This window comes from Eulemur rufifrons, chromosome 24 (assembly GCF_041146395.1).
Source record: "Eulemur rufifrons isolate Redbay chromosome 24, OSU_ERuf_1, whole genome shotgun sequence".
Classification (NCBI taxonomy): domain Eukaryota; kingdom Metazoa; phylum Chordata; class Mammalia; order Primates; family Lemuridae; genus Eulemur; species Eulemur rufifrons.
In genome coordinates this window covers 30,649,306-30,663,392 of record NC_091006.1, presented here as the reverse complement: position 1 = coordinate 30,663,392, position 14,087 = coordinate 30,649,306, and the positions used below count along the sequence as shown (strand labels likewise).

The 14,087-nt window shown below is 38.5% G+C and overlaps 1 protein-coding gene and 1 non-coding gene across 2 annotated transcripts in view; one reads left to right on the top strand and one right to left on the bottom strand.

The window, feature by feature from the left end:
* PAICS (phosphoribosylaminoimidazole carboxylase and phosphoribosylaminoimidazolesuccinocarboxamide synthase) overlaps positions 1-13,220 on the top strand; it is a 35,359-nt gene extending 22,139 nt beyond the window's left edge. Inside the window, 9 exon segments of the mRNA XM_069456774.1 lie at positions 519-585; positions 1,759-1,956; positions 3,137-3,315; positions 4,349-4,528; positions 4,625-4,738; positions 5,428-5,511; positions 6,584-6,764; positions 8,150-8,308; positions 12,485-13,220. Coding sequence (XP_069312875.1) covers positions 519-585; positions 1,759-1,956; positions 3,137-3,315; positions 4,349-4,528; positions 4,625-4,738; positions 5,428-5,511; positions 6,584-6,764; positions 8,150-8,308; positions 12,485-12,642 — 1,320 coding nt within the window. The 3' untranslated portion in view covers positions 12,643-13,220.
* On the bottom strand, positions 9,682-9,869 carry LOC138375219 (U2 spliceosomal RNA). The gene has a single exon (XR_011231469.1). It is a non-coding gene; the product is annotated as a U2 spliceosomal RNA (small nuclear RNA).
* Positions 13,221-14,087: the final 867 nt, after the last annotated feature.

The following is a 14,087-nucleotide window of genomic DNA, read 5'->3' as shown; positions in this document are numbered from 1 at the left end:
GCCCTCCCCAGGAAACATTCTGAAAGCTAATTTTTGTGCATGTGAGAATCTCCGTTATTTTCCAGCACCCAAGACTAAGGTGATGAGATAGCGAAGTTAAATCATGTATCTTTGAGAGGATATAAACTTTATATGCCCGTCCCCACTTACTTCCCCCCGGCCGACACAACATGGTACGCTCCAACCTATAAGCTGTTCCGGCAGCGAGAAGGAGCCCGGGTCTGCCGGCTTTCACAGAGTGGGGAGGGGCTGCGGTGCGCGCCACTTTTCCGCTCTCCTGGAGCGGCGCCCGCGCGGGGCGGTCCGGAGGCGGCCGTGCCTGGCTGCGCCTGCGCGGCGGGAATCCTCGGGGGGCCGTGCTCTCCTCGCGAGTCCACGGTGCTGCCAGTCGGCAAAGACCTTCCTGGCTCTGTAGCTTTCGCCGCGTTCGACGAGGCACGTGGCCCACCAGGGGGCGTGTTTGTGGGCCGCACCTCCCTTCCCCGCCTCGTGATCCTCTGACCACTCCTCTTTTCTAGATTTCTGCTTCTCTTCCAAGCGGTAGCGCTGTCCGCAGCCCACTCGGGATAATGGCGACAGCTGAGGGTGAGTAACAGGCGTCCGGGTCGCCGAGGCATCCCTGCCCTCCGCGGTGTTCTGGCCCCTCGGCCGGCGGTTTGCGGGTTCTGTGCGGACGCGCGTGGGCCCCGGGGCGGTGCCCGGCCTCCTGCAGTAGCGCGTCTCGGCTGCGGGGCGGGCTCACACGTGGCCCCAGGCCCTGGGAGAGGAGTGCCGGGGCCTCCCTGAACTTACTCAAACTTTGCCTTTGGGATGCGGGAAAGGGAGCAAAGTAGAGGAAGAGGGAAAATAGAACGAGAAATGGCCAAGGATCGGAGAGGTGCTTGGAAGTAAGTATTTGTAATCAGTAGATATTGCAAAACACGGGAAAATCTAGTGTTCGATTTTCAAACCAAAGTCTTGCTTTTCTCGTTAGGTCAGTAACGTTTCCCCGCCCGCCCGCCTCCCCCCCCGAAGGTTAATAATTGCAGCTTCTGAAAATCTATCCAGATTTTTGTGTGATTTTATCTTATTTTTTTTTTTTTAGGTAGTCTTTGATGCCATGATGGCATTGCAGAATTGTAAAACCTGCAAGTAAAAAAAATATTTCCTTGTTTTACTTTGCATTGGTCAAGTTTACATAGTTACATGATCATTTTTTCCCCGAGTGGTCAGATCCTCAGGAAAGATCATTCTTGCCATTTGTGCTGATAAAACTGAAAGGGTGGAACTTCGCACTCCAATGAGAAGGAATTCCAAGACAGTGATTAGGATATGCAGAAGTAAAAGTTTATTTTTCCAGGAAAGAAGGAGGGAGAATTGTGAAGGCAGCTTATCTGAGCCCTTGCAATGTGTTTCTTGCAGGAGCTGAGGCAGAGAGTTGGACCCAGAGTTCTTACTCCTGTTGTCCACTGAGGGCTCTTCAAGGCTGAGATAATGAAGTCTTAGAGATAAGAGCTAGGCCACAGGTGTTTTAATTAAACAAAACAAAGTGGGTAATTGTGTTGTGAATTTTCTCTTCAAAGGGGCAATTATGTCCTATGAGTTTATTTCTCTTTCTGTTGGATAGTTTGTTTTCCTCTGTTAGGTAGATTTAATTTTTATTAAGATGATTACTTACTCAGTTTGTATGTTTAGTGAGTCATCATCTGGGAGATTTAGTCTTCAATATTTAGGAATTTTTTTTCTGATATCTGATATATTTCTATTTTATTTCCACAGTGTTGAACATTGGTCAAAAGCTGTATGAGGGTAAAACAAAAGAAGTCTATGAATTGTTAGATAGTCCAGGAAAAGTCCTCCTGCAGTCCAAGGACCAGATTACAGCAGGAAATGCAGCTAGAAAAAATCACCTGGAAGGAAAAGCTGCAATCTCAAATAAAATTACCTGTTGTATTTTTCAGCTGTTACAGGAAGCAGGTAAGTGATTCCCTCGTAGCCTCCTCCCCCTTCTCTCTCTCACACACTGATTTCTTTCTTGGGGAATCAACATTAATTTAGATTAACAACCTGTTTGGGGATGTGTCACAAGCTAAGTCGAATAAAGAACTCTTGAACGTCACTGTAACGCTTTAGTTGATTTGGAATTAGCAGTATCATTTAGTTACAAGTAATTTAACAGTTTGTTGCAATTTTTTTGAGACAGGATCTGGCTGTGTTGCCTGGGCTAGAGTACAGTGGCGTTGTCATAGCTCACAGCAACTGCATATCCTGAGTGGAGTAATCAAGTGATCCTCCTGCCTCAGCCTCCTGAGTAGCTGGGTTTACAGGTGGTTGCCACCACACCTGGCTAATTTTTTTTATGTTTTGTAGAGAGGGGTTCTCACTGTGTTGCTCAAGCTGGTCTCAAACTCCTGGGCTCAAACCATCCTCCAGCCTCAGCCTCCCAAAGTGCTAGGCATGAGCCACTTCCCCAGCCTGCTACGATCTTTATCTGATGAGTATTTCCTATGGAATTTCCTTCCAAGGTCATCATCAGTCTGAAAGAGTTTAACTGTGAAGGACGCCCATTTTGGTATTAAGCAGCTTTAACAGAACTGAATGAACTGAAATTTATGCCCTGTAATTCTTTGGGAGTGTTCTTTGTTTTGCCTCTTGGAGACAATACAGAATTTCAAATCCCTTTGCCACTGGAAAGCCCTGATAAGTATCAGAAGACAGCCCCCAATATCCTCTCATCCTTTCATTCCTCAAGTGAGAGATTTGAACTAGACCAAAGGTCTCGAGAGTTCCCTCCTGCTCAAAAGTGAATGAAAAGCCTGGTACTCCTGCCTATAGTCCCAGCTACTTGGGAGGCTGAGGGGAGAGAACTGCTTGAGCCCAGGAGTTCAAATTTGAGTCCAGCCTAGGCAACATAGTGAGTCTCGGTATATACTTTAGATCCAGTATATACTTTGCCATGTAACAGTTAAATGAAATATTTTTTGATACTCTGATAAGCAACAGAAAGCCATATTTTGTTTTCCTACTTTCACCTTTTAAAAAATTACATTTATTTTTGATAGAGATTTCTTGTAAAGTGTAGAATTTTGTTCCTCAGATCTACCTTTTTAAATAAAATTTCAGTGCCTTTTTTTTAACTTATGTCATCAATTTGTAGGTATCAAAACTGCTTTCACCAAAAAATGTGGAGAGACAGCTTTTATTGCACCCCAGTGTGAAATGATACCAATTGAATGGGTTTGCAGAAGAATAGCAACTGGTTCTTTTCTTAAAAGAAATCCTGGTGTTAAGGAAGGATATAAGTTTTACCCACCTAAAGTGGAAATGTTTTTCAAGGTAATTATTTTATGCTTCTGTTTTATATGTTACTATAATGTAGTGGGAAACTTACATTACAAGCTCAAAAGATTTGAACATTATTAAAGCTTTTGATGTTGAAGATGTCATTCAGAAATTTACGTCAAAATGTACACATTGTCAGTGATAAATCACATTTTTAAAAGAAAACATCTGAAAATCTACTTACATTTGGATCAAGATGACTAACAAAATAAAGTTAGCCATTATTAGGAAGAAAACAGTAACATTTAATTCAAACGTTTTTTAAACTTATTGTTGAAGTCTTTATATTCTAACAAGGGAAACTGTACTATCAATGTCTCTTATAAGTGAAAATATATACAATAAAGGATGTAAGGATCACTGCTCACAAATTTTTATGGGCTTTGTTCAGACTACTTTATCCATCTTGATTTATGCTGTTAAATATAGATCTGCTTGGGAAGCAATGTCAGTGTTGGATTTTCAGTCAGTGAGTTGCATAACTTGTACATATTATGATTATAATTATGCACATGAAGAGTCTATAAAATGTCATGTAAAGTTGAAACCCCCACTTAGAATAAAACGAAATTATTTTTTGCTAATCTCTTTACTTTGTGAGATCTCTTGGATTATCAAATAATGTTCCTAAAGACTTGGAGTCTTGTATGAGTTCTTATCAAAAATGAAACCAGGAGGTTATGGAGAGATTTGATTGATTAAAATGTGTTCTGGCTTTCCTGTCATATCCGATGACTCTTACTAAGGAAAAATAAAAATCACAAACTTAAATTGTGTTTAAATTGGTTTATAGAGAGAAAGCAAATTCTTTAAAATACTTAATGACCTAGAATAAGTTACCTAGTTTGAATTTCAAAGTAGCTATTAAAAGTAGACACGTTAAGAGTAACTGCTTTGAACTAAAGCGTACCTTAAACAAAAAATTTTTTTGAGGACTTTATGCTCAAGGAGAAAAAGACTTTAGTTTTTCTGAAGAGTTCAAAAATTTTAGGCTTAAATTAATTGTTCTGCTGTACTTTATTCACAGGATGATGCCAATAATGACCCACAGTGGTCTGAGGAACAGCTAATAGCTGCGAAATTTTGCTTTGCTGGACTTGTTATAGGCCAAACTGAAGTTGACATCATGAGTCACGCTACACAGGCTATTTTTGAAATACTGGAGAAATCCTGGTTGCCCCAAAACTGTACACTGGTTGATATGAAGGTACAGATAAAGAGATTTGAAAGTAAAGGTTATAACTGGGAAATATTGTACAGTGTAGTTCTTAAAAATTTTTCTTTGATGATACGCTGTTTCTAGATTGAATTTGGTGTTGATGTAACCACCAAAGAAATTGTTCTTGCTGATGTTATTGATAATGATTCCTGGAGACTCTGGCCATCAGGAGATCGAAGCCAACAGAAAGACAAGCAGGTAAATCATGCTTCAAGTTTTTTATCCTTAGCAAGATCAGACTTAGCTAGAGGAGAAAGAGATCAGAGTAAAAGAAAGGCAGTTATTATGATATGAACTTGATTTTTCTGCCCCATGTGATCTGCAGGAACTGATTTGCTGATTGCTATTTAATTTTAAAGATAAATATTTCCTAAATCCTGACATAAGAATAGTACTTAACATTTATAAAGCAAATTTCTCAGTTATTATCTCAATAGACTCACAACAATAACAGAGCAAATATTAATATTATACTTGTTTGGCTAATTGAAAACTGAGGATAAGTATCTTCATAATTACTAGAGTAAGGGGTAGATCTGGGACTCTATCCCAAGTCTTTTAGATCTGATCAGGCTCCACTTCTCTTTCCTAAAGAGAAAAACAAAATTAGGGCAAGATCCTTTCTATACTTAACATAGAAGAATTCCCAGGGCAGTTCATTATCGTTGGTAGTGTAGAAAGCGCTTAACCTTAAATAAAAACAAAAGTATACTTCACTACTGAACTTTTTCTAGTTTAATTCAGGAAGTAGATTTATAGACTAAGATACGTTTTCAGGTTTATCCCTTGCTATGCAAATTCTTCATATTCCCTACCCAAAACTCAGAAACCAGCTAGTTTCAGATAACAAGAGATACTTGTTTTCTAAACTTTGTCTTATTTTCTAGTCTTACCGTGACCTCAAAGAAGTAACTCCTGAAGGGCTCCAGATGGTGAAGAAAAACTTTGAGTGGGTTGCAGAGAGAGTAGAGGTAAACCTCCTGTAGTAACCCTGTATGGTACTATGTGTTTTTCTTCTAAGATAATCTTATTTCAAAAAATATAGTAGGAGAGAATGTAGGGAGAATGTAGTTCTTTTTCTTTAGTGACTTTGAGAGGAGGACCTCTAGGAAATGTGCCGGCTGGACTGTCCTTACTGGTATTCTGGAATTACTTGCTATTAAGCTGGTCAGTACACTCCTCTCAGATCCTGTTGGGGAAACCTGGGATCCTGTCTTGTCTCTGCCCCTGCAGGAGAAACCTTACGTTTCCTACCTGCCTCCACTGCCACTCAGAGTTCCCATTGGCATGGGATGGATGGAACTCCATGTAACTTTAAAATGTCACTTAAGTTTTATGGTATTATTATAATTCTGTGGAAGTTCAATGGGGTTGATGGTTATCCAAGGACCATAATCATGCTTTAGAACATTATTTTCACATAGGAAGGTACATTTTGAGTTCCAAGCAATTAACTTACAAAGGTTTATAATGTCTTCCAGTTTGCCCGATTATTCTTTAAAGCCTCCATTAAACAGAATATACTAAAGCTCTTAGGATGAAATGTTTTTTTATTATAATTTTGTGAATATTAAAATATTTGAGTATTTTCCCTTGCTTTTTGTTATATTAAACACAGTTTGATTAAAAATTGTATTCTTGGCTGGGCATGTTGGCTCACACCTGTAATCCTAGCACTCTGGGAGGCCGAGGCGGGCAGGTTGCTTGAGGTCAGGAGTTCAAGACCAGCCTGAGCAAGAGTAGGACCCCCTGTCTCTATTAAAAAAATAAATAAAAATAAATTAAAAAATTGTGTTCTTTAGGTCTTAATTATGAAGACCACATTTCCTTATATGGAGAGATTTTTTAAAAAAAAAATAAATCCTTTATCATTTTTTTTGTGTGTCTCTGTCTTAATTTGGTCTGTTAAGAAAATACTCTTCCCCAATGTAATTTTACTACAAACTATAGCTCTGTAAAGTGACTACTCTTATGATACTCATTCCTGTGCTTATCCATTTTTGTCTTTACGTTCTTTTTCATATCCACATTTTTCTTTTCCAGTTGCTTTTGAAATCAGAAAGTCAGTGCAGGGTTGTAGTATTGATGGGCTCAACTTCTGATTTTGGTCACTGTGAGAAAATCAAGAAGGCCTGTGGAAATTTTGGCATTCCATGTGAACTTCGGGTAACATCTGCCCATAAAGGACCAGATGAAACTCTGAGGATTAAAGCTGAGTATGAAGGTAAACTTCAAATAACTGGAGCACTTCAGGTATTTCTGATTTTGCCAAAAGACTAGAATTATGAGAACTTCTGGCATCTTTACCTAATAAGCCCCTGGAGTGTTGTTTCTAACGTGCTCCAATAGAAAGTAGGTCCCCCACCAGTTATAGGAGGCCTCAGGTTGAAACAGCAGATCCTCTCGGGTGTCTTTAATGGCCAGTCTTTTGTGGGAGGCAGTCAGATATGAAATTTAAAGAGTTTCAGAATTTAGTACATAAAAGAAATAATGCGATAGTATTGATCTAAAATATTGGAGTCTTGGGTCTACAACCAAATCTTTCTCAACTGGAAAAAATGTTAACTGAGTTTTCCTTCTGAAGATAATTGTTATGGAAGCATAATTATTAATTTTTGGGGGGAGTGAGTGTTGGTGGTGGGTCTCAGACCCCTTTGATAAGCTAATGAAAGCTAGCACTCTTGCTCCAGAATAATGCAAACATGTAAAACTTCAGAGTCTAGATTACAAGACTGCTTTTAGGGAACAAAGATAATTTATAAATTTATCAAAGGAAGAAATGTTTAAGAGGTACGTTAAAACATATATCAAGGGGTCTTGGCCAAGCACAGTGGCTCATGCCTATGATCCTTGGGAAACTGAGGCAGGAGGATCGCGTGAGGCCAGGAGTTTGAGACCGGCCCGGGCAACATAGCAAGACCTCGTCTCTTCAAAAAATTTAAAAACTAGCTAGGGGTCTCATGTGCCTGTAGTCTCAGCTACTCGGGAGGCTGAGACAGAAAGATTGCTTGGGCCCAGGAGTTTGGGGCTGCAGTGGGCTGTGATCACACCATTGCGCTCCAGCTTGGGTGATGAAGAGAGACCCTGTCTCAATATATATACATACCAAGGGGTCTTTAAAAATTTGGATGCTGTATCATTAAACTTGCCTTCAGCTCTTATTTTGAGAAGTGCTCCTAAACCTCCAGTCTCTATTTACCAGAGTCCAGTCTATTAACTAAAGTTACTAACTAGGTCTCCCTGCACCCTGTTGGTTGATGGACCACTCAGCAGGAAGGATGCCTGTTCAGTTGGTGTCATTCTTCCTTTAGGTCAGCAATATTGGGAGAGGCCTATGAGCCAGTCCCTCACTAACACCCTGAAATCCCCTTTATACTATAGATCTCAAAGGTAGCCAAACCTGTTCTGGCTACTTGATTGCTTGGCTTATGGTAAGTGACAGAGTAAACATTGTATTTGGAATGTTATGTGTAAGAACAGTGCCTTACGTATGCTTCTTCCGGTAGACTACTCTAGGAATTAAGACAGGCCTTTTTTAAAAAGTAAAAAAACCTATCTTTACATCTCTTTTGAATATTTAACATAAGTGTAAATGTGTAATTTCCCTAGGGGATGGCATTCCGACTGTATTTGTGGCAGTGGCAGGCAGAAGCAATGGTTTGGGACCAGTGATGTCTGGCAACACTGCATATCCAGTTATCAGCTGTCCTCCCCTCACGCCAGACTGGGGAGCTCAGGATGTGTGGTCCTCTCTTCGACTACCCAGTGGTAAGAGGCATTGAATTTTTTAAAACTATTTATTACAAACATTTTAAACATGCACAACAGTAGAGAGAATAGGATAATGAAATCTTATGTACCCATTACCCAGCTCCAGTGATTAACATCTTGTTGCATCCATAGCCCCCTCCTGCTGGATATTTTAAAGCAGATCTTAGACATATTTTCCACTTACATATTTTTTAAGCATTTATCTCAAGGCGTTAAGAACTCTAATTTTTAAGTCATAATCATGATACATGTTCACACCTAAGAAAAATTAGTAGTAGTTTCTTAAAAGCATCTCATTTCTAGTTGGTATTCAAGTCTTCCAAGTTGTTTTTGCAATTGGTTTGTTCAAATCAGAATCTACCACAGTCTTTATATTGCATTTAGTTGATATGTCTCAAGTTTGGTTTTTTGTTTTGTTTTTTTTTTTATCTGCAACAATCCACCCTCCTTTTTTCCCTTTTATTTTTCCTGTGGAATTTTCTACATTTTGGATTGGCTGATTACATTGCCAGGTGATGGTAAACAATGCTCTTCTATCCCTTATATTTTCTGTAAACAGGGTGAGATGTGTAGTAAGATACGGTTCAGATTTTTTTCCCCCAAGAATTGATGTTATTGGGTTTTTTAAACCAAATGTGACTGTTACTTCTGTAGGGAAAATGAAATTTTATTTTTAAAAATTGGGGATCAAAATAAATAACGCTTAAGGAACTAGAATCTATTGGCTGATAGAACTAGATCTCAGAGAATAACAATATTGTTATTTGTTCATCGTAGTCCAAAATATGATCTGATCTTCTGCAGGTTATGAGAATCAATATTGTTTTAGTAGGAGTTGATTTGTTTATTACTAAAACCCCAAACTTTTCTCACAGTTGAATGTATCTGCTCTTGATGTGTGTTAAGTACATTAAGTACTTGAGCCCTCTGATCTGGTCCCGTATGGACTGGCTTCTCTCTAGGCTTACTGCACTGCTGTTGTCTTAGGATCTCTTACCATCATTTCAGAGATTCATTTTGCCTTTCTGTAGTCTTGGATGCCCTGTTTCCTAGGTCCCATGTCTTCGCCTTTCTTGGTTTACTTCTTATTTTGCTGCAGCACATTCTTTAACTTCCTGAGAAAAGAGTATAAGGTAAACTTTGACCTTCTATATCTAAAATGTTTTTATTGAAGCTCCACATATATTTGATGTTTTAGGAAGAGAATCCTGGGTTGAAAATCATTTTCCCTCAGAATTTTGAGAGCATTATTATTCCATTGTCTTCTGGCATCCAGAGTTATTGAGATAACTCCAGTGCCTTTCCACCATTCTGATCCTACATCCTGTACAAATTTCTTTCTTGAAACTTGTAGGATTTATTTTTTTAAACAACTTTTCTTTACTCCAAGGGTGTTGCAATACCAGGCCTACACATGGAGTGGACAGAGTAATCTGTTCCATCTCCCATGTCCAAAAATCCATTTAATACCTTGTCCTTGGATAGAGGATGTATCAGATATTAAACTGGTTAAGAACAGATACTACACTTGATCTTAGCCAAAAGGCCAAGAAGCAATGAAACTTAAATCTGCCCTCATTGTTCTTAAAAAGTGACTTGGTGAGTCTGTTTCATCATGGACTTGCAGTGGGCTCTTTTAATCTGGAACTCTGGTTCCTTAGTCCTGGGGAATTTTCTTGAATTATTTAATTTCCTTACCCCTCCATTTTCTCTCTTCTCTCATTTTTGGATTTATTCAAATTTGAACGTCCTTAATTTCTATGGTATTTTTTTTCTCTTGTTGCTATACTTTCTGGGATATTACCAAGAGCTCTTTTTTGTTCTCTGGACTTTTTGTCTCTATGGCATCTTTTTCTTGTTTAATCTTTGTAATATTTTTTTCTGAGATTATTATAGTGTGTTTCATATTAATTCCATTCCTCAGCTGTTTAAGAGTGGAGCAGTGACTGGGCACAGTGGTTCATGCTTATAATTCCAACACTTTGGGAGGCTGAGGTGGGAGAGTCTCTTGAGGTCAGAAGTTCAAGGCCAGCCTGGGTAACGGAGTGAGACTTCATCTCTACAAAAATTTAAAAAATAGTTGGGTGTGGTGGCATGCACCTGTAGTCCTAGCTACTGAGGCTGAGGCAGGAGGATCACTTGAGCCCAGGAGTTTGAGATTGCGGTAAGCTATGATCATGCCACTACACTGTAGTCTGGGCGACCGAGTTAGACCCTATCTCAAAAAAAAAAATGGGGCAGTGTAAAAAGCCAATTGGAAGAGTGGTTCTTTGAAAAGACCCCTCGCATCAGTGTCTAGAATTAGACAGAATTACACAGAGAACTTTTTTGTGTCAATCCCCTGCCTGGCTGGGTGAATAAACCTGGCTGCCAGCTTTCTGGAAGCTTGGTATAGGAAGCTGGGGATTTCAGCATGTATATAAACTTAATTCCCTGTTTTCCCTTTGGCTTCTTAGACTTTCAGTCATTCCTCTTCATTTACAGGCCTACTTTCCCTTCCATTTCCTCCTCCAAAGGTATTTGGTGCTATTAATTCCTCAGCCTTTAGGGGGGAGTTCTATGTCAGTCACGTTGATTGTCATCTTTCCTTGCTTCCAGTTTAGGATTAAGTTTCCTTGTTCTGCTAAGTCAGTTACAACTGCATTTTCCTTTCAGCTGCCAAATTGTTACAGCTATTATCTCTTTGTCCTTTGTGTTTATTCCTATTTTCTTTATTTTCTTTACTGTTGTTTTTATATAGTTCCAGAGATAAATCTTATGCTTTATGCATTTTTAAGTAGACAATCTGATTCTGCAAATGTCTCAACATAAAAATCTAGTGTAGCTATAAATAAAGCTATAACCAACTTTGTGCCAGAGGAATCATACAGGTTTTATCTGTGGAGTTTTCAAATGGGGAACATGATGGGCAAAATTGCCCATTTGGCAGTTTTTATGTAGTACTGTTGAAGGAGAGACAGGAAATCTGGAAGATTTGTACATCATGATAACTAGAATTGGGGCTAATCTTTTGAGGAGTGATTTTATAGTGGACCTGTGTAAAATCCCGAAGACTGTCCATATTTCTCTTTCTCTGATATCATAGTCACTATATAACCTAATTTTCTTTTTACTATTTAAGCTATTCTGCCATCAGGGAATCCTGGGCAGTAAGCACAGGTGTTCAAGGTATTAGAGTGGACATTCTACCCAGCATGCTAATAACTGTTGACATTCATTGAGTACTTGCTGTGTACCAAGCAATGCTCCAAGCTCTTTATCTGTATCAGTAGCTCATTGAGTTGTCACATAAGGTATCTACTAGTTGTCATTCCCTTCTTACAGATGAGGACACTAAAATTAACATTAAGTAGCTCAAAAATAGCCAGGCTGGATAATTTTGAGCAATCCCAGCTCTTTGGGAGGGTGAGGCAGGAGAGTCTTGTGAGCCTAGGAATTTGAGGTTCCATTGAGCTGTGATGATGCCACTGCACTCTAACCTAGGTTACAGAAATATAATAATAATAAAGTAATTTGGAGCTTTTAGATCTATAAGCTGGCTAGTCATTGACTCTAGTAAACACTAGAATTAGTACCACCTCAAGAAACTCTGAGTAGACATGGGGCCCCAAGGATATTATATTCTACTGTCTTTTAGATCTTAATACTATTGGATACATTTATAATTTGACATTTCTTGAAATTATTCTTTGGATTTGACTTTTTTACTGCTTAAAAATGTTAAAATAGTTCAAGTGTAAAAATGAAAAGATTAGCTAGAAAATTATCAAAACAATATACCTCAAGTTTGTCTAAGAACAGGTGCTCATGCCCACTTAACTTGTCCCTTATTTTACTTTTACTGCCTTTCACCAGGGATTTAAAGGGGCAGTATATGTGAAAAGAAGTTTCAAAACAGTGAATTTATTTGTAAGTGGATTCAGTGAGAAGGGTGATGATGTATGTAAAGTATCTCTTCATGGCAGATAAATACTTACAACCTTTACTCTTATAATCACTTTACCACTGCAGTAATGAACTCCTTCCACAGATCCTATTTTAGATAAGACTAATGCAGTAGCTTTTTATTTTCTATGCTCACAGGACTACTCTGAGTATAAAATGATTTACAAGGTTATATTTTCATTACTAACTGAACAGCGCAATTTTTTCTTTTTCTTTCTGAACCAATAGGTCTGGGCTGTTCAACCATACTTTCTCCAGAGGGATCAGCTCAGTTTGCCGCTCAGATATTTGGATTAAACAACCATTTGGTATGGTGCAAGCTGCGAGCAAGCATATTGAACACGTGGATTTCCTTGAAGTTGGCTGACAAGAAAATCAGAATGTAATTTATAAGAAAGAATGGCATTGCATTTTTTAGGGGAAACCTACAATTTCTAGTTTAGCTTCAGGAAAAAAAATCAGGCAAAATGAAAAGAGGGTTTAAAATCAGAAAACAAAATGTATTCGTAAATGAATGCTTCTCTAGATTCATGGATTAGTAAACTAACAGCATATTTATTAATATTTCTTTATAGATAGTGAATTTTTTTGTAATGTTAGTTAACTTTATTCACATCTTTCCAAGTAAATGCAATATTAACACTTTTTAAAAGAGTCTGTGTATGCACCTGTTTCTTTAAGCTCTGTCCAGAGGGCACCTCATGTATTCTCTCATTCATGGATTTTCTGAGGAAGAAGACTTTCTTTCTGTTCTTCCCCACGTCCACAAAGTGAGCATGTTAACTTTGAGCAACGACTTTCCTTTTTGCCACCTGTCTTCTGTTCTTGGATTGTAATGCTGATTTGTGAATCTCATACACAGGCGCAGATGCACACACGTGAGTTTTTTGGCTGCCTATAGTCATTGTTTTACTTGATGATCTTTGGGGATTTTTGACAGCTTTCCTAATCCCCCTGGAAATAGTCATTGTAGGTAGATAAGCAAATATATTTTATAAGTACTAATAATGTCCTATTAAAGAGTTTTAAACTTATTCATCTTTATCTCAACTCGTAAGTTTTAGAAAGTTATATGGTTATCTCTTAGGTGGGAAGAGCAATATAGTCCTCTTTCACTTCATGGTCTTTACAAAATCCTAAAGGTATGGTTTTTTTATTTGCAGTCAGTATGTCTGGAAATGATGTGTATTTACATGTATCTTTTTTTATTTCAGCATATTATGGGGATACTAAAAGTTTAGGTTACATATATTGCCCTAGCTCCCCCCTTCCCCCCAAATCAGAGCTTCACACGTGTCCATCCCCTAGACAGTGCACATCGCACTCATTAGTATCTTTTCTTAGAGATAAGTTTTGTATTTATTTTTTTAACGAAAGTTGAGTTTGGTGCTGGGGGTAGGGGAGACACATGATGTAAGATGAAGGGGCACTGTGGAATCCATGAAGAGGGTTTTTTCCTGAAACCTTTTCTGATGGGTATTAGGGCAGTTTCCCATGGAAGTAGAGTCATGGGCCGTTGCCATCCCAAATAAAAGATGTAGTAAATCTTACTTGGCTATGTAACTTGGTATGGTGGGTGTCTCTTTGGATCACAAACTTTTTATTTCTAGTAATACACATATTTTAGCTACACCCTGCCATCACTTTCAGAAATTGGAATCTCCTTGGTCACTAACCATAATTAGTTTCTTTTTTATGCTAATATAAGTCTGGGCAGTGGACCTAGCAAGATTCACTTCTATAGGAGCAGCTGTTACTGACAAGTCAACTATGTGTTATTTGAATCTTAGCTAACCTATGATTTGGTCTGAATTGATCCCATTACAGTGTT